General features: G+C 42.9%; 1 protein-coding gene across 2 annotated transcripts; it reads right to left on the bottom strand.

Annotated features, from left to right (window-relative positions):
- Nucleotides 1–10785: 10785 nt before the first annotated feature.
- On the bottom strand, nt 10786–21061 carry dcakd (dephospho-CoA kinase domain containing). Of its 2 annotated transcripts, none has more exons than XM_024008882.2 (5): nt 20703–21061; nt 19916–20028; nt 14139–14342; nt 13762–13849; nt 10786–11166 (listed from the first exon to the last, which is right to left on the bottom strand). In XM_024008882.2, exons 2-5 carry the CDS (start codon nt 20025–20027, stop codon nt 10881–10883), a joined length of 690 nt encoding a protein of 229 aa, XP_023864650.1. In that variant the 5' UTR covers nt 20028; nt 20703–21061; the 3' UTR covers nt 10786–10880. The 2 variants fall into 2 exon arrangements, with proteins under 2 accessions (XP_023864650.1, XP_023864651.1); XM_024008883.2 differs by having other exon boundaries at nt 20710–20800.
- Nucleotides 21062–21452: the final 391 nt, after the last annotated feature.

Here is a 21452-nt window from a genome sequence, read left to right as displayed (position 1 = left end):
CACTTCCAAGAACCCATGCAGACCTCGGCTGTTGGCATTCTCACACTCTAGAAGGTGAAGGATGAGATTGAGTCATATCAAAACAGCACAGCGAGAGTCTGATCAAAAGAGAGATAAAGAGAGAGAGAAAGCGAGGGGAGCTCACAGCTGTGTTAAATGCCAAACAACTAAAGACATAATTGCCTATCACAATCAAAGGGAAGCTATCGTTCCTTTCCTAATGGGTGAGGAAGATACGTGTTGAGTTGCCGGGAGGCACAGTGGGGAAGAAGAGGGAGGGACGGGTGTTGTTTGAACAAAAATCCTGGTCGAGATCAGATCAGGCCTGGTGGAGTGGGAAATTAGGTTCCGCAATAACAAAACCAAGCGCATACAAATGGCTTATTTATATATGCCATTTTGTGGGCGCTTTTATGAAAAACGACTTACAGTAGTGCGTGTAAACAATTTCGCATGCGTGGCCCCAGCGGGATTCGAACCTGTCTCTGATGTTGCAAGCGCCATGCACAYCCAACTAAGCCACACAGGACCATACTGTATGTTGTTAAGACAACATAGCTGTTAACTGGACAAATCATTTGCGTGAGGAGTTTGCTTTGGTGTAATATTTCTTTGTTTGAAATATGATTATCTTGCTGGTGACTACCAAAACACAACAACGAAAAACATGAATCCTGCATGAATCATAATACAGTCAATTAAATGCAACTGACCTAATGTAATTTTATATAAAGATTTAGATTATTCAAATGTAAAATTGAATACACTGTTCAAGCAGCATCGTTTATGATAGATATGAAAGTGATGGATATTAAATTACAGTTTGCTTGAAAATGAATAAATGAATAAATTCAAGAATTGTGAAAAGCACACATACATCTACATTAAAATTCAACCTTATTATTCACTATTCTTGGAAAGCGGGTGGCCCACTAGCATACCATGCTTGTGCTTCAGCTCTCTCCATGTCTACCCAACTGCAGTACGCTCAGAGATTCCCGAGAGCTTAGAGGCCTCCAGGTTCAAAGCTTCAGCTTCTCTTTAGAGTCTCAGAGACAGCAGAAATCCCCTGGACACAATTAGAACTGAGGGTCCTTTTCCAAGGCAGAGGTCACTTATCCCGGGGGCGAGGGGGGGGGCATATGAGCACATCGTCAAATTAGTGACTTCATGTCACCATGTCAAAGGCAAAAGCCCCTCCGTCTTCTGAGAGAACTAGCTTCTGTTCTACAAACACGCTGAACTGAACATCAGTGGCAAGTGGCAACATCTGTACTTTTTAAAACTCTTTTAACTTTCACAACTTCCACTGCGCTAAATTGTGAGCCGTGATTAGAAAGAAGCTACGTCGGAAGTCCGGCTAGGCTTAGAAGCCAATCTTGTCAAGATTTAACATCGAGTTGTCTTTACGCTGTAAAAACGCCCGCAGAACAAATCTCGTACAATGCCGCATTTTACCTTATGATGTTGTGCAGACATTGCGTCAGCGAACATAGCTTTATTGCTATGGCTAATAGACAACAGCCGGACTCCTTGAAATACCGACCATACAGTGCCTTACTATGGGGCAGTGAATAGCACAACGATATCCCCCGATGGTCAATCCTTTAACCATCAGACTGCAGTGGSAATGTATATCCCAACTCATTAGCAAGGTCACGAATAACCCTAGTTAGCATTAGCAATGCTAACGACTATCTTCTCGCTACCATGCCTTAGGCTTAGAACGCTCACCCCCCCTTCCCAAGTCTGACTAATGTTCTGTCTAGAGGCATACAAAGAGAAGGCAGACAATTGTATCTCTCTTGTCGGGCACCGTCTTTAATTCCAGACTACGGTGATTGTGTTTGAGTGCACAGGGGAAAAACAGCTTCCTCTTAGCTCTGTTGGGTTTTGACAGTGGCTAAACCTACCCAGCACGAAAATATTTGGCTAAATGTTCAAGGGATCCATTCTCAAATTCCTGAACTGTTTAAATATAGGAAATCCCCTTGTAGGCAAATACATGGAAATCAGAATTTGCACACTCACTCCTTGCCTGTGTGTGGAAATGCATAGGGCTAACATTTGCAGCTACCAAATGTTGAGGCTTGGCAACTGGTGAGGCTTGGGTCTTATCAGGATAGCACTGTGTGTGAGGTGTAAGTGGAGCTCAGTTTCCCAGTATAGGCTTAGTGAGAGCTGTCCTACTCAAAGGTCTGATGCAATGTCAATGGCGCCTTTATATGTTATCTTCAGCATACAGCATCATATCTTCAGCATACAGCAACGTATCCTTCCCATCAGGCAACAGAGAAAGATCCCAAATCACAGTTATATGTTTTGACTGTCTCTTACTTTTAAATCACATGCTCACTCTCTCTCTTAGTCACACACACAAACACACACACAGCGTACCCCATCCCGTTTTCTCTCACACTCTCTCTCTAGCCTACTTTCCACCTGATCAATGCACTCGTTTCGTTTTCGAGTCAGTGACCATAACATACCTTTGACATGCATGATTTCTCCGGGGTGGTCGGTGTGTCAGTGACTAGACCCTAACAGGCTTTTTCCCACAGCCCTGACCCATCCCAGGCTAATGAGCAAGGACAGTTTGAGTCATCGGGTGGGACAGGCTGCCTTGTTGGCTGTCTCCTCACCCCCGCAACAGTCACGTGTTGTGTCTATGGGCCGTCAAAGGACTTCTGAGCAATATTCTTTCGCCCCTGCAAACCCACTGTCCTCGGGCTGACATTAGAACCTTTGACCGCGTGAAGACACATGGGGTTTAATTTGTTACCATGGTGAATTTACTCTCTGTAAAAACAGTACAAAAAAAACCTGGAGCAAAGAGGGGCTATTTACACTAGTACGCTGGATTATTGTAGTATAATGAGCATGGGTTGGGAATTGAAATCTCTCTTTTAAGAGGTTTGGGGTGAATGTGTTGGTAATGTTTAATGACCAGACCATTATCAGCGCCTATATGTGACCCTCTAGGTGCCAGACAGTAAATCAAATCACATTTTATTGGTCACGTATACATGTTTAGCAGGTGTTATTGTGAGTGTAGCTAAATGCTAGTTCTGACAGTGCAGCAATATCTAACAAGTCATCTATCAATTCCACAACAACTACCTAATACACACAAATATAAGTAACGGAATGGAATAATAATATCTACATATATGGATGAGCAATGACCGAGCAGCATAGGCAAGATGCAATAGATGGTATAAAATGAGTGTATATACAGTTGAAGTCAGAAGTTTACATACACTTACGTTGCAGTCATTAAAACTCGTTTTTCAACACCTCCACACATTTCTTGTTAACAAACTATAGTTTTGGCAAGTCGGTTAGGACATCTAACTTTGTGCAAGACACAAGTCAACAATTGTTTACAGACAGATTATTTCACTTAATAATTCACTGTATCAACATTCCAGTGGGTCAGAAGTTTACATACACTAAGTTGACTGTGCCTTTAAACAGCTTGGAAAATTCCAGAAAATGATGTCATGGCTTTAGAAGCTTCTGATAGGCTAATTGACATAATTTGAGTCAATTGGAGTGTACCTGTGGATGTATTTCAAGGCTACCGACAAACTCAGTGCCTCTTTGCTTGCATCATGCGAAAATCAAAAGAAATTAAGCCAAGACCTCAGAAAATAATTGTAGACCTCCACAAGTCTGGTTCATCCTTGAAGCAATTTCCAATGCCTGAAGGTAACCGACGTTCATCTGTAAAACAATAGTACACAAGTATAAACACCATGGGACCACGCAGCCGTCAACCGCTCAGGAAGGAGCCGTCGTATCGCTCTGTCTCCTAAGATAAACGGTACTTTTGGTGCGAAAAGTGCAAATCAATCCAGAACTAACAGCAACGGACCTTGTGAAGATGCTGCAGGAAACAGGTCAAAAGTATCTATATCCACAGTAAAACGAGTCCCTATATCAACTAAAAGGCGTTCAGACAAAGGACAGAAAGCCACTGCTCCAAAACGCATAAAACGCCAGACTAACGGTTTTGCACTGCACATGGGACCAATGATCATACTTTTTGGAGAAATGTCCTCGGTCCTGATGAAACAAAAATAGAACTGTTTGGTCCATATAACCATTGCTATGTTTTGGAGGAAAAGGGGGAGGCTTGTAAGCCGAAGAACACCATCCCAACCGTGAAGCACGGGGGTGGCAGCATCATGTTGTGGGGGTGCTTTGCTGCAGGAGGGACTGGTGCACTTCACAAAATAGATGGCATCATGAGGTAGGATAATTATGTGGATATATTGAAGCAACATTTGAAGACATCAGTCAGGAAGTTAAAACTTGGTTGCAAATGGGTCTTCCAAATGGATAATGAGCCCAAGCATACTTCCAAAGTTGTGGCAAAATYGCTTAAGGACAACAAAGTCAAGGTATTGGAGTGGCCATCACAACCCCTTGACCTCAATTCCATAGAAAATGTGTGGGCAGAACAGTAAAAATGTGTGCGAGCAAGGAGGCCTAKAAACCTGACTCAGTTACACCAGCTCTGTCAGGAAGAATGGGCCAAAATRCACCCAACTTATTGCTTGTGGGAGGCCCCGAAATGTTTGACCCAAGTTAAACAATTTAAAGGCAATGCTACCAAATACTAATTGAGTGTATGTAAACTTCTGACCCACTGGGAAAGTGATGAAAGAAATAAAAGCTGAAATAAATCAGTCTCTGTACTATTATTCTGACATATTAAAATAAAGTGGTGATCCTAACTGACCTAAAACAGGGAATTTTTACTAGGATTAAATGTCAGGAATTGTGAAAAACTGATTTTAAATGAATTTGGCTAAGGTGTATGTAAACTTCTGACTTCAACTGTACATATGAGATGAGTAATGCAAGATATGTAAACATTATTAAAGTGGCATTAAAGTGACTAGTGATCCATTTATTAAAGTGGCCATTGATTTCAAGTCTGTATGAAGGCAGCAGCCTCACTGTGATAGTGATGGATGTTTAACAGTCTGATGGCCTTGAGACTGAAAAATAGCTTCTGACTCTTGGTCCCAGCTTTGACGCACCTGTACTGACCTCGCCTCCTGGATGGTAGCAGGGTGAACAGGCAGTGGCTCGGGTGGTTGTTGTCCTTGATGAMCTTTTTGGCCTTCCTGTGACATCGGGTGCTGTAGGTGTRCTGGAGGACAGGTAGTTTGCCCCCGGTGATGCGTTGTGCAGCCCGCACCACKRTCTGGAAAGCCCTGTGGTTATGGGCGGTGCAGTTGCCGTATCAGGCGGTGATACAACCCGACAGGATGCTCTCAATTTTGCATCTGTAAAAGTTTGTGAGGGTTTTAGGTGACAAGACACATTTCTTCAGCCTACTGAGGTTGAAGAGGCGCTGTTGCGCCTTCTTCACCACACTGTCTGTGTGGGTGGACCATTTCAGTTTGTCTGTGATGTTTATGCCGAGGAACTTAAAACTTTCCACCTTCTCCACTGCTGTCCCGTCGATGTGGATAGGGGGGTGCTCCCTCTGCTGTTTCCTTAAGTCCARGATCATCTCCTTTGTTTTGTTGATATTGAGTGAGACGCCACACTCCGAGTTTGTTTGTATAGGTGCATACTAAATATCCCATATGAAATACAAGAAACATAGTATGGTTGGTAAAAAAAACTAAAACAAAGTACTATATTGCATTCAAAGTGTTTGTATTTCTCTCTCTTTGACTTCCTCTGACAACAGTGGGTGGCAGACAGATAGGAAATCACTCGGACAAGAGATTCCAAAATGTCGCCACACTTTGGTGGAGCCTGAGGCTAATCTCTAAATGAAAACAACAAGACACCGTAAACTCTCTAACCCCTGCCAAGAAACAATTATCCGCTATCTTCCCCTCTATAATTCACACAAAAAAGTGTGTGAATTGTGTTTGTACATGCGTGCATTTGTGTGCGTGTGCATGTTCTGCACACGTATACATTGTTTGTGTGTGTGCACTGTGTGTAGGCGCACATATATGCACTATGCATGGGTTCTAGTCAAATAAACTTGTCACTTGGTGGCAAAGTTACTGAATTAGAATTTTAAAGGGAGCTCAATTCCACCCTGCTCTGCCTGAGGAGTTGATACTTTGGCTTCCAGATTCCCGATAGAGAGACCTCATCTCGAAAACCTCATCAGTTCTACATCAGGTCCTTGTCTGTCTTTCAGAGGACTGACAAGGGGACACTTATAATCTCCCCTAAACAGCTGGCTGACCAGACCAGTAAGTACAGTGGCCTGTGGACTGACAGCTGAAAACCACTATTAAAAATAGACTGTGCTTCATTCCTCTACTGTGGCCGACGGACCGGACAGCTCAGAGGTGATTTCTGGTACAGCCTGTGTATGTGTATGTGTGTGCGTGCGTGTCTGCGTATGAGTGAGTGTGTGTCAGAACCAAGTGTGTGTGTGTGCTTGTCTGCATGTGTGTGTATCTGCACGTACATATATGTGCGTGTCTGCATAATTTGTTTGTGTGTGTGTGTGTGTGACTGTGGGTCCCCAGTGGCTCACTGCCCTTTAGCCCCTTCACTTTGCATTAATCTGCAGTCACTTGATAAAAGAGGAGCGTCGGCCAGCAGCGATGTACGAAGGAATCCAAGTAGCCAGTACACTCAGGCCAACCCAAGTCCCCTGATACAGAGGAGACCCAGTGCAGTGCAAGGGTGACACACACACACAATTGCTACCCACTACACACACATGTACTTGGTATACACACACAAAATTGGTACCCACCACACCCATTACCCACGACACACAGCACCAGACACATGTGGATGATGTCATTCCCTGCCGCCCTCCCACTAGCCTGACTGCTGCCAACACACAAACAGACAAGGCCCAGCCAGGCAGCAAGATCAGACCAACGGAGGTCTCCCCTCTCAAGGCTGTGAACAATAAATGTCGGCAAGTTAGTCATCCTCATTGCATCCAAAAATGAAATAATTAGGTCCGACAAGTCTGTGAGGTGCCCTTATATTTTCTAAGTTATTTTAAAGTGAATCGGTCAAAGAAAGACTTTGTGTTTACTTGGCCCACCAAATAACTGCAACGTTAACTTTATTAGAACTATCTTTATGGGACTATTGTTATAGTATGACAGAATGTAGTATGCCTCTATAAAAATGTTAGTATCTTGAGAGTATGAGAATGCAATATTACAAAGGATGGGAAGTTGTATGCAGTTCCATGTTGATTTTCAAACAGGACTAATAGTATGACAGTATGTAGTATACCTACATAAGAAGGTGAGTATGTTAAAGGGATACTTCCGGATAATGGCCCTTTCTTTACTTCCCGAGTCAGATGAACTCCTGGTTAAATAAAGGTTAAATAAATAAAAAATTAACTTCTGGATACCATTTTTATGTCTCTGTGTCCAGTATGAAGGAAGTTTCATGAGCTAATTAGCGTTAGCGCAATGACTGGAAGTCTATAGTCATCTGAAAGCAGGTCATTGCGCTAACGCTAGTTAGCAACTTCCTTCAAATGGCAAGCAGAGAAATAAAAAATGTTATCCACAAGTTCATCCGACTCTGGAGAAGTAGATAAAGGGCCTCACTGCCAAAATCCCAAAGTATCCCTTTAAGAGTATGAGAATGCAATATTATGAAAGGATGCAAAACACAATGTAGATTGGGACATTGTAGTATATAGTTCTGTGTTTTTTTTCAGACATGGATAAGAGATCATTGATATTCTTCTTGGACTTTTTTTTATAGCAGCTGATAAAACAGATAAAATCTTTTAGTTCCTCATGTGTGCGCAGATGTAAAAAAAAAAAAAACTAGAGTTGACTGAAAAAGTACAGAGGATACTGTAGCTTCAAGTGTTAGAAAAGACAGTGGCATCAAGGAAATCTTCATCTTCATTCCTTCGACCTTTTAGAAAACTCTTTAGTTTGAAAAGTGGATTGTCAAATACATCACCTATGTCTTCATTCTAGCGACATCACAGTCAATCAAATATTTTTTAAACTGATTAGTTTACCCATATTACATAGTTACCCCATCCTTAAAATARATTTATCCTAAATTACAAATGTACCTAATTTTATTGATAAACAGGACGTAATCTATGGAACCTGGGAGTTCACTTTCTCACAGATTAGCATTAGCATTGTTGCATGCAATACAATAAGACTTATAGGAGCCATGGTAGCATGATCGAAGCATTCCCAAATCAACTCAGTCACTTCATTCCAATTCCCTACCATTCCCATTGCTTTGTGTTGCTAGGTTCTAATTCTCAGAGTAAAACACACATTATGAAAGCCCAGAGGGTCAATACAGCTGCATTCAGACAAAACATGTTTCTACCACCACAAGTATATAAACTCCAGTTTAGCCACTCCTCCTTCTCTCAAATCCTTACATATTTTATGGTTCAACAGGAAGACTAAGTAATAGGGTAATAAACCATAATTTCTCCCTTAAGGGGATCTGACCTGACCTCAACCCCTCATTTGCCTAATCCTCAGATGTCCATCCGTATCCCCTATAGCATGTGACTTCCTCCCGTCCATCCAAGACATTCCAAAGCCATCTGGCTCCTACAGATAACCATTAACTTCGGATGTAAAAACCAGTCTCTTTCACTCCTTAGATACTATACTTCTGAGTATAACAATGTTCCAAGTTTAACCCAGAATCTAACAGTATCCAACACCGTTAACACTAAGTAAACAACTTTCAACATCGCGCCAACCAGACATGGTCGCCCTGCTTCTAGCTCCTAGACAACTTTGCAGTATTATAGTTTTTTTGTATTATTTCTTACATTATTTTCTCTATTACCTACAGGCGAAAATCACTTTGGGATATTAGATTGGCGGTCACTCACCATAAATTCACTCCTGGACCCTTTGTTTAAACTGCCGAGGCAACTCCATTCATCCCGGGTGATACTCCAAAACAACCGCCGAAGGAGGAGAAGTGGGGACAATAAAARAGATGAGCTCAGGGCAAGGATCTTCCAGACAGAGACATATTCTGCTTTACAGAATCGTGGCTCTCTCCGGATACATTGTCCCCGTCCATAGAACCAGCGTGGTCCTCCGTTCATTGTGAGGGCAGGAACAATAAACTATCCAGGAAACACAAAGGTAAGGAGCATGTCTCATGACAAACAACTCATGGTGTTATGGGTAACGTACAGGAACTCAAGTCCTTTGGTTCTCCCGATCTGGAATACCTCCATCAAATGCCGACCACATTACCTCCCAAGATAATTGTCTTCGGTTATAGTCACTGCCATATACATTCCCTCAGAAGCCGACACTGCGACGGAGCTCAAGAAACCACATATCCTGAAGGCACATTTATTGTAGCTGGGGACTTTAATAAAGAAAATTTGAGGAACACACTACCAAAATGCTATCAACATATTTGCTACTCATGGTGCGAAATTTCTTGTTCATTGCTACTCTCCCTTCCGGGATGGCTACATGGCCCTGACCTCCCTTTGGGGAAATCTGACCATACCTCTTCCTCAACATCAACAAAARGAAGGAGCTGATCGTGGACTACAGGAGACAGCAGAGAGAGCACACCCCCATCCAAATTGACAGAGACCTGAAATGATCCCTTCACACCAACAATGTGGTGAAGAAGGCGCAACAGCGCCTCTTCAACCCCTAAGTCCCTCACAAACGTGTACAGATGTACCCTTGAGAGCATCCTGTCAGACAGTATTACCGCCTGGTATGGCAATTGTACCATCCGCAACAGCAGGGCACTCTAGAGGGTGGTACGGTCAGCCCAACGCATCATCGGGGGCACACTGCCTGCCCTCCAGGATATCTACAGCACCCGGTGTCACAGGAAGGCCAAGATCATCATCAAGGACCTCAGCCACCCGAGCCACGGCCTGTTCACCCCGCTACCATCTAGAAGAGACAGTACATCAAAGCTGGGACCGAGAGACTGATAAACAGCTTATATCCCCAGGCCATCAGACTGTTAAATAGCCACCACTAGACGGCCTCCACCCAGTACTGTGCCATCTGCCCACTACCCTACACTGCCCCTCAGTCACTATCACTAGCTGGCCACCACCGGGTACTCAAGCCTGCACCTTAAGGACTACTACATAGTCAATGACCACTGGTCACTTTAATAACATTTACATACTATTTATACATCCACTGTTGTACTACATAAAACATTTAAAAAATACATTTGCGATTATTGTGTGCTTGTTGAAATTTACTGCACTGATCGATAGGAACATAAGCATATCGCTGCACCCACTATAGCACTTGTTAAACTGTGTACGCAACCAATAACATTTCATTTTAAGAAATCAAAATCTTCAGGCGCTGACTCTCCAGGTCCATAGACCACTCACTAAAGGTAAATATGCAATTTTAGTGAACTATCCCTTTAAAATGTAAAACAAATCGGCACAATGAGCTAAAAACATTCTTACARCACCAGCATTGCTTCTCAGCCCATGCTGAACTATTCTGTCCAGATATCTCATACAGAAAAGATACTTGCTTAAAAAAAAAGCAATCTAGTGACTCCAAAAATATTTCCCCAAATAACTTCTTGGCTTTTAAAARGCAAACCAAGGAAACCTAGGTGTTCACTGTTTCCTGTAGCATTCAAAGAGCAACAAGGAATTTACACAAGAAACAATCTCACGTTACTTGACCACTTTCTAAGTACAAACTGCTTGCGAACTTTCAACTCAAGCCATAACACATAACCGACCATTGGACCTCTCACCACACGTGCTGGGCCCAGTGGTCCAATGGTCGGTTATGTGCTATGGCTTAAGTTCAAAGTGCCGCAGTCTCAATCACAATTCAACACTGCATTGCCATAGGAAGACGACTCTCGCCAAACTCTCTCTCCATTCGCTAAGACGCCAGCAATTTGGCGGCGTATAGAAGTAGTCCGCCCAGGCCGGCAGCGGTCGCTATGGCGATGGCCCTGGCCAGCAGGAACTCCATAGAGTCCTCGAGCTTGGTGTGCAGCCGCAGCACCTGGCGCTGGGTGTCCTCSCGGCTGCCCGAGTTTTCCACCACGTGACTGGCCAATCCCCGCTTCTCGTTTAGGGGCATCTGGGCGGCCACACGCTGCTCCGCCTGCTCCTGGGTCAGCCCGTCCCGGTTCATGAGGCGCGACAGCTGGGTGGCCGGGTCACTGGATCAGGAAAAGAGAACATGCTTAACCCTTTACACTGGCAGATTTGGACAATGATAAGAGCCTAAATTGGAATGCAGTGGCTGTACAGTAACATGATATACATGACATCAGAGGGCTTTGACTGACAGCCGTTCTAAACTTGAGCACTGCAGGAGAATAAGTTGCACCCATCCCTCCAGCTAATTGGGCAACGTTGGCAATTTTTTTGTTCTCTGGGTGAGGGAAAATGCTGTAAATTACAAAAATGAGACTTGAGGAATATAATAAATACTGATTTGATGTCATACAATGCACTCGTGACTCCGTTTTATGGCCACCAAAATTACGATCTGCTTCTGTGAATTTCCTTGTGAAAGCCTGACTCTATAATAGTATTTCATAATTTAGCTAGTAATGTTAGCAATAGAACAAGCTTTACAAGTATGCCCACCTGACCCAGATTACGATTTATAATGGACCGTTGTTGGAAACAACACCTCCACTTCGCTGATCTTCAACACAGGGGCCCCACAAGGGTGCGTGCTCAGACCCCTCCTGTACTCCCTGTTCACCAATGACTGCGTGGCCACGCAAGCCTCCAATTCAATCATCAAGGTTGCAGACGACACAACAGTAGTAGACCTGATTACCAACAATGACGAGACAGCCTACAGGGAGGTGGTGAGGGCCCTGGCGGAGTGGTGAAAGGGGGAAAAAAACTCTCCCTCAACGTCAACAAAACGAAGGAGCTGATCATGGACTAAACGCGACAGTAGAGGGAGCACGCCTCTATCCACATCYACGGGACCGCAGTGGAGAAGGAGGAGAGGTTCAAGTTTCTTGGCATACACATCACTGACAATCTGAAAATGTCCACCCACAGACAGTGTGGTGATGAAGGCGCAACAGTACCTCTTCAACCTCAGGAGGCTGAATAAATTTGTCTTGGCCCCTAAAACCCTCACAAACMTTTACAGATGCACAATTGAGAGCATCCTGTCGGGTTGTATCACCGCCTGGTACGGCAACTGAACCGCCTGCAACCTTAGGGCTCTCCAGAGGGGGCACACTGCCTGCCGTCCAGGACACCAACAGCACCCGATGTCACAGGAAGGCCAAATAGATCATCAAGGACATCAACCACCCGAGCCACGGCCTGTTCACACCGCTACCATCCAGAAGGCGAAGTCAGTACAGGTGCATCAAAGCTGGGACCGAGAGACTGAAAAATWGCTTCTATCTCAAGGCCATCAGACTGTTAAACAGCCATCACTAACATTGAGTGGCTGCTGCCAACATACTGACTCAACTCTAACCACTGTAATAATAAAAAAAWYWATGTAATAAATGTATCACTAGCCACTTTAAACAATGCCAATTTATATAATGTTTACATACCCTACATTACTCATCTCATATGTACCAACAAACTATCATGGTCCAAACACACCAAGACAGTTTTGAAGATGTCACGACAACGCCTATTCCCCCTCAGGAGACTGAAAAGAGCCGAAATGGGTCGCCAGATCCTCAAAAAGTTCTACAGCTGCACCATCGAGAGCATCCTGACTGGTTGCATCACCACCTGGTATGGAAACTGCTCGGCATCCGACCGCAAGGCGCTACAGAGGGTAGTGCGTATGGCCCAGTAACCCATACATTGACTCGGTACTGGTACCCCCTGTATATAGCCTCATTATTGTTATTTTACTTTAGTTTATTTAGAAAATATTTTCTCACTCTGCACTGTTTGTTAAGGGCTTGTAAGTAAGCATTTCATGGTCTACACCTGTTGTATTAGGCGGATGTGACAAATAACATTTTATTTGACCCATAATGTTCCCCAGATGTTTGAGTGTTCAGTTTTCAGTTAGTTAGGGGAACATTCTAAGTATGTTAGCAAACACCTCCTGAAACCTATTTAGCAAGTTCTGGCATTAGAGTTAGGAGAATATTCCCTAAATATTAAACAGAACTTACCCAGAACGTGGTCACCGTGACCGTGAAAATATTCTATATTAATGTTCTAGACACGTTTCATTGGAAGGCTGCAAGAACTGTATCCATGGAACATTCTTTGACGGAATATTCTCATAACCCTTGGAAAACTGGACACAGAAATGTTCTTGCAACGTTCTCACGAAACGTGTCTTAGAACATTAAAATAGAATATTCTGAGGTCATGGTGACCACGTTCTGGTTAAGTTCTGTTTGACAATGGTCTCTTTGGAAATGGTCTCTTGGAAACAGTACTTGCCCTTGTTTAACTTATCTCTGGTCTAGGTTTAGGAAAGCTATAAGGTGCCGGTTGGTCGTGTGCAGCGCAAGGTCAMCATTCAATTTACCTGAATTCTGAGCACAGCGCACTACCCCAAAGCGCTGTGCTGCAAMAGTTGTCATGTTACTCAGTATCACGAAACTCAAAGTATCATGGGAAGGAAAGTCAACATGAGGCAGAACCTATTTCTTGAGGAAAACAGTCCTAKGGTAGCAAGCAAACAGATATTGTCACGTTTATTTTCCAAGCTAGAGTACATCGTATTTTAGGTTGAAATCTTAAAGCAGGTTCAAACTTTTAGAAATGAAAGGTCGGAGAGCCGTAGTTGGTCTTACCAGTACACCACCACAGTGTGGTTGAGGAAACGGGTTAGACGCCGCGTCTCGAAGAGCAGGGGCACATCTAGCACCACGTAGCGATAACCTGGAGGGGAAAGAGCAGTAGCACTACAACAGAGCCCTCACACCAGAGCCGTGGACTGCTCTACTGTACTGTGGCTCCTACCAATCCACAATGTTAGGTATTCCATGGTTTAATCTCCATATGTCCCATTAAGAATTCCTTACACTTTTTCATTTGATTATTATGACATATGTAATTCAGTGGCTTTACAATATATGATACATTTACTGTAGACGGGGAGACCACCCCAGAAAAAAAATAAAATAAAACATACTGTTGTAATTGTATTTTTTACACTTAGTTAGCTAACCTCGGAGGAAGAAGACGACGATCTGTTTGAGCATTGCCTTGTGGATCTCGGGGTGGGTGATGGAGTTAAGCAGGCGCCGCTTGTCCTCGCTGGCGAAGATGAGCTCACCCAGCTTCTGCCGGTCGATCTCCCCATTTTCCAGCAGGATCTCGGGGCCAAAGTGCTTCACGATCCGGCAGTAGGCCGGACTGTGGGGCTCCACCACTGGCAAAGACACAGGACACGGTTAGGTTAGCCTGATTAAAGACATGGTTCATGTTCATTAAGGCATGCAACAGAATGTGTCCTCAAACATTTGCGTCGGGAAAACAAAAATGAGCATTTCTTAAWTGACAAGTCCATGTAGTACCTCTCTGTTTCAGTCACATTCTTCCCCCTATTTGGTGKCTAATGAACACGACGACCCTTGTCGCGGCTTTCTCACAGCCATCCAATATAAAGATGCCTGTGTTGTCTAGGGTTGAATAGTTGTTCCATCCCAAGATTTAACTATTTTTCTCTGGGTACCCCAGTATTTCCCGCCAAAACAGGAAGTCTCAATCTAAAGCATATAAATATGTCTGGATTTGATTAGAGCTTTTAACGGCAAGAAAATTCAAGCCTGATGATACCTGAGCCTGATGACCCATACATTAAGGATATTTTATGAGCCCATGCCTAAAAAAGCCCAAGCGATTTCGCCGTTAACCAATGATTTACATGATAAATAGACTACAGCACATTATGCACGACAGAAGAACATAAAGGCCCATAGACGTAGTTATGCTCTCTTGGGTAAATGAATGAAACAAGCTCCATCCAGTAAGCTAATCTTTTTGAGTGTGGACTGTATTATGCTGTATTACATGGACTGGAATTACACACCGCGTTCAAACCATGTGATGCTGGTGCAGGACATGCAGCCTACAAAGGCTAGCGAATTTGATTTAAAATTGGGAAATATAATAGAGCTTATTTTAAGCATATACAGTTGAAGTCGGAAGTTTACATACACCTTAGCCAAATACATTTAAAATCAGTTTTTCACAGTTCCTGACATTTAATCCTAGTAAAAATTCCCTGTTTTAGGTCAGTTAGGATCACCACTTTATTTTAAGAATGTGAAATGTCAGAATAATAGTAGAGAGAATTATTTAATTCAGCTTTATCTATTTCTTTCATCACATTCCCAGTGGGTCAGAAGTTACATACACTCAATTAGTATTTGGTAGCATTGCCTTTAATTTTTAACCGGGTCCAAACATTTCGGTTAGCCTTTCACAAGCTTCCCACAATAAGTTGGGTGAATTTTGGCCCATTCCTCCTGACAGAGCTGGAATAACTGAGTCAGATTTGTCCTCCTTGCTCGCACACGCTTTTTCAGTTCTGCCCACAAATTTCTATAGGATTGAGATCAGGCTTTGTGTATGGAACTCCAATACCTTGACATTGTTGTCCTAACCATTTTGCCACAACTTTGGAAATATGTTGGGTCATTGTCCATTTGGAAGACCCATTTGCGACCAAGCTTTAACTTTTTCGACTGATGTCTTGAGATGTTGCTTCAATATATCCACATAATTATCCTACCTCATGATGTCATCTATTTTGTGAAGTGCACCAGTCCCTCCTGCAGCAAAGCACCCGACAACAGATGATCTGCCACCCCCGTGCTTCACTTGTGTGACAAAACTGCACATTTTAGAGTTGGCTCTTTATGTCCCTAGCGCACAGGTCACCTGTGTAATGATCATGCTGTTTAATCAGCTTCTATGATAGCCACACCTGTCAGAGGATGGATTATTTGGGCAAAGGAGAAATGCTCACTAACAGGAATGTAACAAATTTGTGCACAACATTTTTGAGAAATAAGCTTTTTGTGCATATGAACATTTCGGGATATTTTATTTCAGCTCGTGAAACATGGACCAACATTTACATGTTGCGTTGGTTTTTGTTCATGTTAATATACCAGTTCTCACAGTTATCTATCCGGGGAAAGGGATGGGTTTGGCTGTAAATCTCAGTAATTCTCGGTAACCGGTTCCCGCTATTCAACCCTAGTTTCTCAAAACAGACGGAATCCCTTAAAATATGTCAACAGGACAGTTTTTTCAAAATGAGTCTGGATTAAATACGCCGATTCATGATGGCATATCAGAAAAAGCTGGTGGGAGGAGCTACAGCGGGTTATAGAAAGTCCACCCCTTTCAAAAATTCAAAGAAAGAATCCACTATGGGCGAAAGGTAATTTCAAAAGATCTAAGAGATAAAGTTGTGAAAGCACAAGTCCAGGAGATAATAAAAATATTTCAACTTTGTCTATCCCTCGGAGCACAGTTAAGACCATTAATAAGAAGTGGAAGGCGAATGCACCACCCAGACCATGCAAAGATTCAAGCCATCCCTCCAAAACTAGATTATCGGACACAAGAAGGAAACTGATCAGAGAGGCAAGAGAAAAGAAAAAGGAAAAAAACACCATCAGTCTCGTTTGAGCTTTGCCAAAAAAGATTCCCAAGGCCAAGTGGCAAAAGGTGCGTGGTCAGATGAGACCAAAATTGAACTTTTTGGGCTGAACGTAAAAAGATATTCTGGCGAAAACCCAATACATCTTTCCACCCAAGAACACCTGTCTACAGTAAAGTATTCCAGGCAGATCCTGTTGTGGGTGTTTCTCTTCAGCAGGGACAGGAGCCACTTGTCAGGAAAGAAGGAAAATGGACAGTGCAAAACCCTCACAAAATTTACAGATGCACAACGAGAGCATCCGTCACTGCTATCACCGCCTGGTTACTGCTCTGCCACAACCGTAAGCTCTCCAGAGGGTAGTGAGGTCTGCACAACGCATCACCGGGGCAAACTACCTGCCGTCCAGGACACCTCACCACCCGATGTCACAGGAAGGCCAAAAAGCTCATCAAGCACACAACCACCCGAGCCACTGCCTGTCACCCCGCTATCATCCAGAAGGCGAGGTCAGTACAGGTGCATCAAACGGGACCAAAAGACTGAAAAACAGCTTCTATCTCAAGGCCATCAGACTGTTAAACAGCCATCACTAACATTGAGTGGCTGCTGCCAACATACTGACTCAACTTAACCACTGTAATAATAAACAATTGATGTAATAATGTATCCTAGCCACTTTAAACAATGACAATTTATATAATATTTACATACCCTACATTACTCATCTCATTATACAGTGGAGAGAACAAGTATTTGATACACTGCCGATTTTGCAGGTTTTCCTACTACAAGCATGTAGAAGTCTGTAAATTTTATCATAGGTACACAAAAATCCAGAAAATCACATTGTATGATTTTATAGTAATTAATTAGCATTTTATTGCATGACATAAGTATTGAACATCAGAAAAGCAGAACTTAATATTTGGTACAGAGAACCTTTGTTTGCAATTACCGATCATACGTTTCCTGTAGTTCTTGACCAGGTTTGCACACACTGGCAGGAGATTTTGGCCCACTCCTCATACAGACCTTCTCCAGATCATTCAGGTTTCGGGCTGTTGCTGGGCAATACGACTTTCAGCTCCCTCCAAAGATTTTCATTGGGTTCAGGTCTGGACTGGCATGGCCACTCCAGGACCTTGAGACTTCTTACGGAGCCACTCCTTAGTTGCCCTGGCTGTGTGTTTGGTCGTTGGTCATGTCTGGAAGACCCACCACGACCCATCTTCAATGCTCTTACTGAGGGAAGGTTTTGGCCAAATCTCGCCGTACATGCCCCATCCATCCTCCCTCAATACGGTGCAGTCGTCCTGTCACCTTTGCAGAAAAGCATCCCCCAAAGAATGATGTTTCCACCTCCAGCTTCACGGTTGGGATGGTGTTCTTGGGTTGTACTCATCCTTCTTCTTCCTCCAAACACGGCGAGTGGAGTTAGACCAAAAACTCTTATTTTGTCTCATCAGACCACATGACCTTCTCATTCCTTCCTCTGGATCATCCAGATGGTCATTTGGCAAACTTCAGATGGGCTTGGACATGCGCCTGGCTTGAGCAGACTCTGCGTGCGCTACAGATTTTAATCCATGACGCGTAGTGTTACTAATGGTTTTCTTTGAGACTTGGTCCCAGCTCTCTTCAGGCCAATGACCAGTCCTGCCGTGTAGTTCTGGGTATTCCTCACCTTCCCTCATGATCATTGGAGCCCACAGTGAGATCTTGCATGGAGCCCCAGACCGAGGGTGATTGACCGTCATCTTCAACTTCTTCCATTTTCTAATAATTGCCGCCAACAGTTGTTGCCTTCTCACCAAGCTGCTTGCCTATTGTCCTGTAGCCCATCCCAGCCTTGTGCAGGTCTACAATTTTATCCCTGATGTCCTTACACAGCTCTCTGGTCTTGGCCATTGTGGAAGAGTTGGAGTCTGTTGATTTGAGTGTGTACAGGTGTCTTTTATATAGGTAACGAGTTCAAACAGGTGCAGTTAATACAGGTAATGATGGGGGAACAGGGCTTCTTAAAGAAAAACTAACAGGTCTGTGAGAGCCGGAATTCTTACTGGTTGGTAGGTGATCAAATACTTATGTCATGCAATAAAATGCAAATTAATTACTTAAAAATCATACAATGTGATTTTCTGATTTTGTTTTAGATTCCGTTTCTCACAGTTTAGTGTACCTATGATAACATTACAACTCTACATGCATTTGTAATAGGAAATCACTGCAAAATCGTCAGTGTATCAAATACTTGTTCTCCCCACTGTATATACTGTACTCTACACCATCTACTGCATCTTGCCTATGCCGTTCGGCCATCACTCATTCATATATTTTTATGTACATATTCTTATTAATTCCTTTACACTTGTGTGTATGAGGTAGTTGTTGTGAAATTGTTAGGTTAGATTACTTGTTAGATATTACTGCATGGTCGGAACTAGAAGCACAAGCATTTCACTACACTCGCATTAACATCTGCTAACCATGTGTATGTGACAAATAAAATTAGATTTGACAGTGGTTGAAGGACAAGAAGGTGAATGTCCTTGAGTGGCCTAGTCAGAACCCCAACCTAAATCCCATCAAGAATCTGTGGACTGACTTGAAGAGTGCAGTCCATGAGCGGTCACCATGCAATTTGACTGAGCTTGAACAATTCTGTAAGGAAGAACTGGCAAATATTGCACAGTCTATATGTACAAAGTTAGTAGAAACGTATTCAAAGAGACTCATGGCTGTAATTCAAGCAAACGGCGGTTCCACCAAGTATTAACTCAGGGTGGTGTTCACTTATCCAAATATGTTATTTTACTGTTTGAATTCATTTTCAGATTTTTTTGTATTAAAACAATTCACTTGGATATTGTGGATTACTGTGTGTAAATAAAGTCAGATTTGATGRGTTTTCATTTCAGACTGTAAGGCAACAAAAGGTGAACATTTTGAAAGGGGGTGGTGACTTTCTATACCCACTGTATAGAAAGATTGGCTGGAATGGCATTAATGGAACGGAGCCAAATATGTGGTTTCCATGTTTSATACCGTTCCATTGATTCCATTCAAGTCTTTACAATGAGCCCATACTCATATCTCCTCCCACCAACCTCCTCTGCATGGCATAGTGATCAATACAAATAATTGGGGCACGCTCAAGTAAATTTTGCAATGACTTTAAACTGCACCATGGTTTTAAAATGAATGCAAATACAAGAGCGTGGAATGTCAAAATGGACCCAACATTGTATGTGTTTGTGTGTGTGTGTGTGTGTGTGTGTGCGCGAGAGAGGGGGGGAAAAAATCCCGTTTAGTCCCATAGCCTGTACCTTTTCTAGCCACCACATCGGCATCGATAATGGGGCAGCCAAGCTCTCGCAGCAGAGAGGACACAGTGCTCTTCCCTGAGGCGATTCCTCCCGTCAACCCCACCAAAAACATCCTACAGAAACACGAAGATAGGTCAGAGTAGGTATTTGTACTTATTATGGATCCCCATTAGCTGCTGCCAAGGCATCAGCTACTCTTCCTGGGGTCCAGCAAAGTTGAGGAAAGTTATACCATTTTAAAAACCTTACAATACATTCACAACAGATTTCACAACACATTAAGTGTGCCCTCAGGCCGCTAATCTACTACCACATATCTACAACACAAAATCCATGTGTACTGTCTGTTTGGTATGTGTGTTATCGTGTGTATGCATGTGTCTGTGCCTGCGCCTGTGACTCTTCACAGTCCCCGCTGTTCTATAAGGTGCATTTTTATCTTTAAAAAAAAAAATCTGATTCTACTGCTTGGATCAGCATAGAGTTCCGTGTGGTACTGTGCGCCTCCCATCGTCTGTTCTTGAGGACTGTGAAGAGACCTCTGGTGGCATGTCTTGTGGGGGATGCATGYGTGTCTGAGCTGTGGCAGTAGTTCAAACAGACAYCTCGGTGRATTCAACATGTCAATAATTCTCACAAATACAAGTAGTTAGGCATAAGGTTTGCAGTGTGGTTAGGTTTAAAAATCACACTTTAAGATCAATTGTAGAAATAGGCGGGGTCTATTACTTTGTGGCAACTTGTGATAACCCTGATTAATCAGTAAACATATGTTTTATTAACTTACTTCTGACCTCAAGAGTCCTTTCTTTCAATTAAAAGGTATGCAGGGGTAACGTTAGGGCAATCAGGTCCAAGAGACTGCACTGCAGCTAGCTATAACGTTAGCTCGCTAGCTGACGTCAGTTGTTGACTAGTCTTGTTCTTGTTGGATAACACGTTTTCAAAACCATACCTATTTGCTCCAATAAGTCTGCACAGTCACTGCCGTCTCGGCCACAGATATTACGCATACCGTTGTCGACGATTTCAGTGCAATATAAGCCCAGCTTGACGAAAGTTGACAGTGTTTGGTCACGTTAGGTCAAAGATTTGTATAACTAWCCCACGATAYKCCACATCAGATCGCTGTCTCATCAGCAGCACTAAAAAAGTACGTCCGGGTCACAGAATTGAGAAAATATTCAAAATAAAAGTCCCCCACGTAATAGTAGAAAAGTGTCAATAGCCTGTATGTATTCATGATAAATGAAAAATAATTGTCTAAACATTAACAATGATTCATATTTCTTCATATTTAAGTGACATTTGAATTAAATGTGGGTTTTTAAACATGTTCCAAGGTCAAATGAATGCCCCCAAAGCAAATCACTGTATATGGAATACATATTGGTTTAATTATTGTAGGAAATACTCCATAGGGTCTGTAGAATGTATATGGTGTCATTTCATGAGGCTCTGAATAATATGGAGTGTTGCTGGCCTTTTACTCCACCCATTCCATTGGCCACAATCCAAATCACTGTATATGYAATAC

This window comes from Salvelinus sp. IW2-2015, linkage group LG18 (assembly GCF_002910315.2).
Source record: "Salvelinus sp. IW2-2015 linkage group LG18, ASM291031v2, whole genome shotgun sequence".
In the NCBI taxonomy this organism is placed as follows: Eukaryota; Metazoa; Chordata; class Actinopteri; order Salmoniformes; family Salmonidae; genus Salvelinus; species Salvelinus sp. IW2-2015.
The sequence above is the reverse complement of the archived record's forward strand: the minus strand, read 5'-3'. Positions and strand labels throughout refer to the sequence as shown.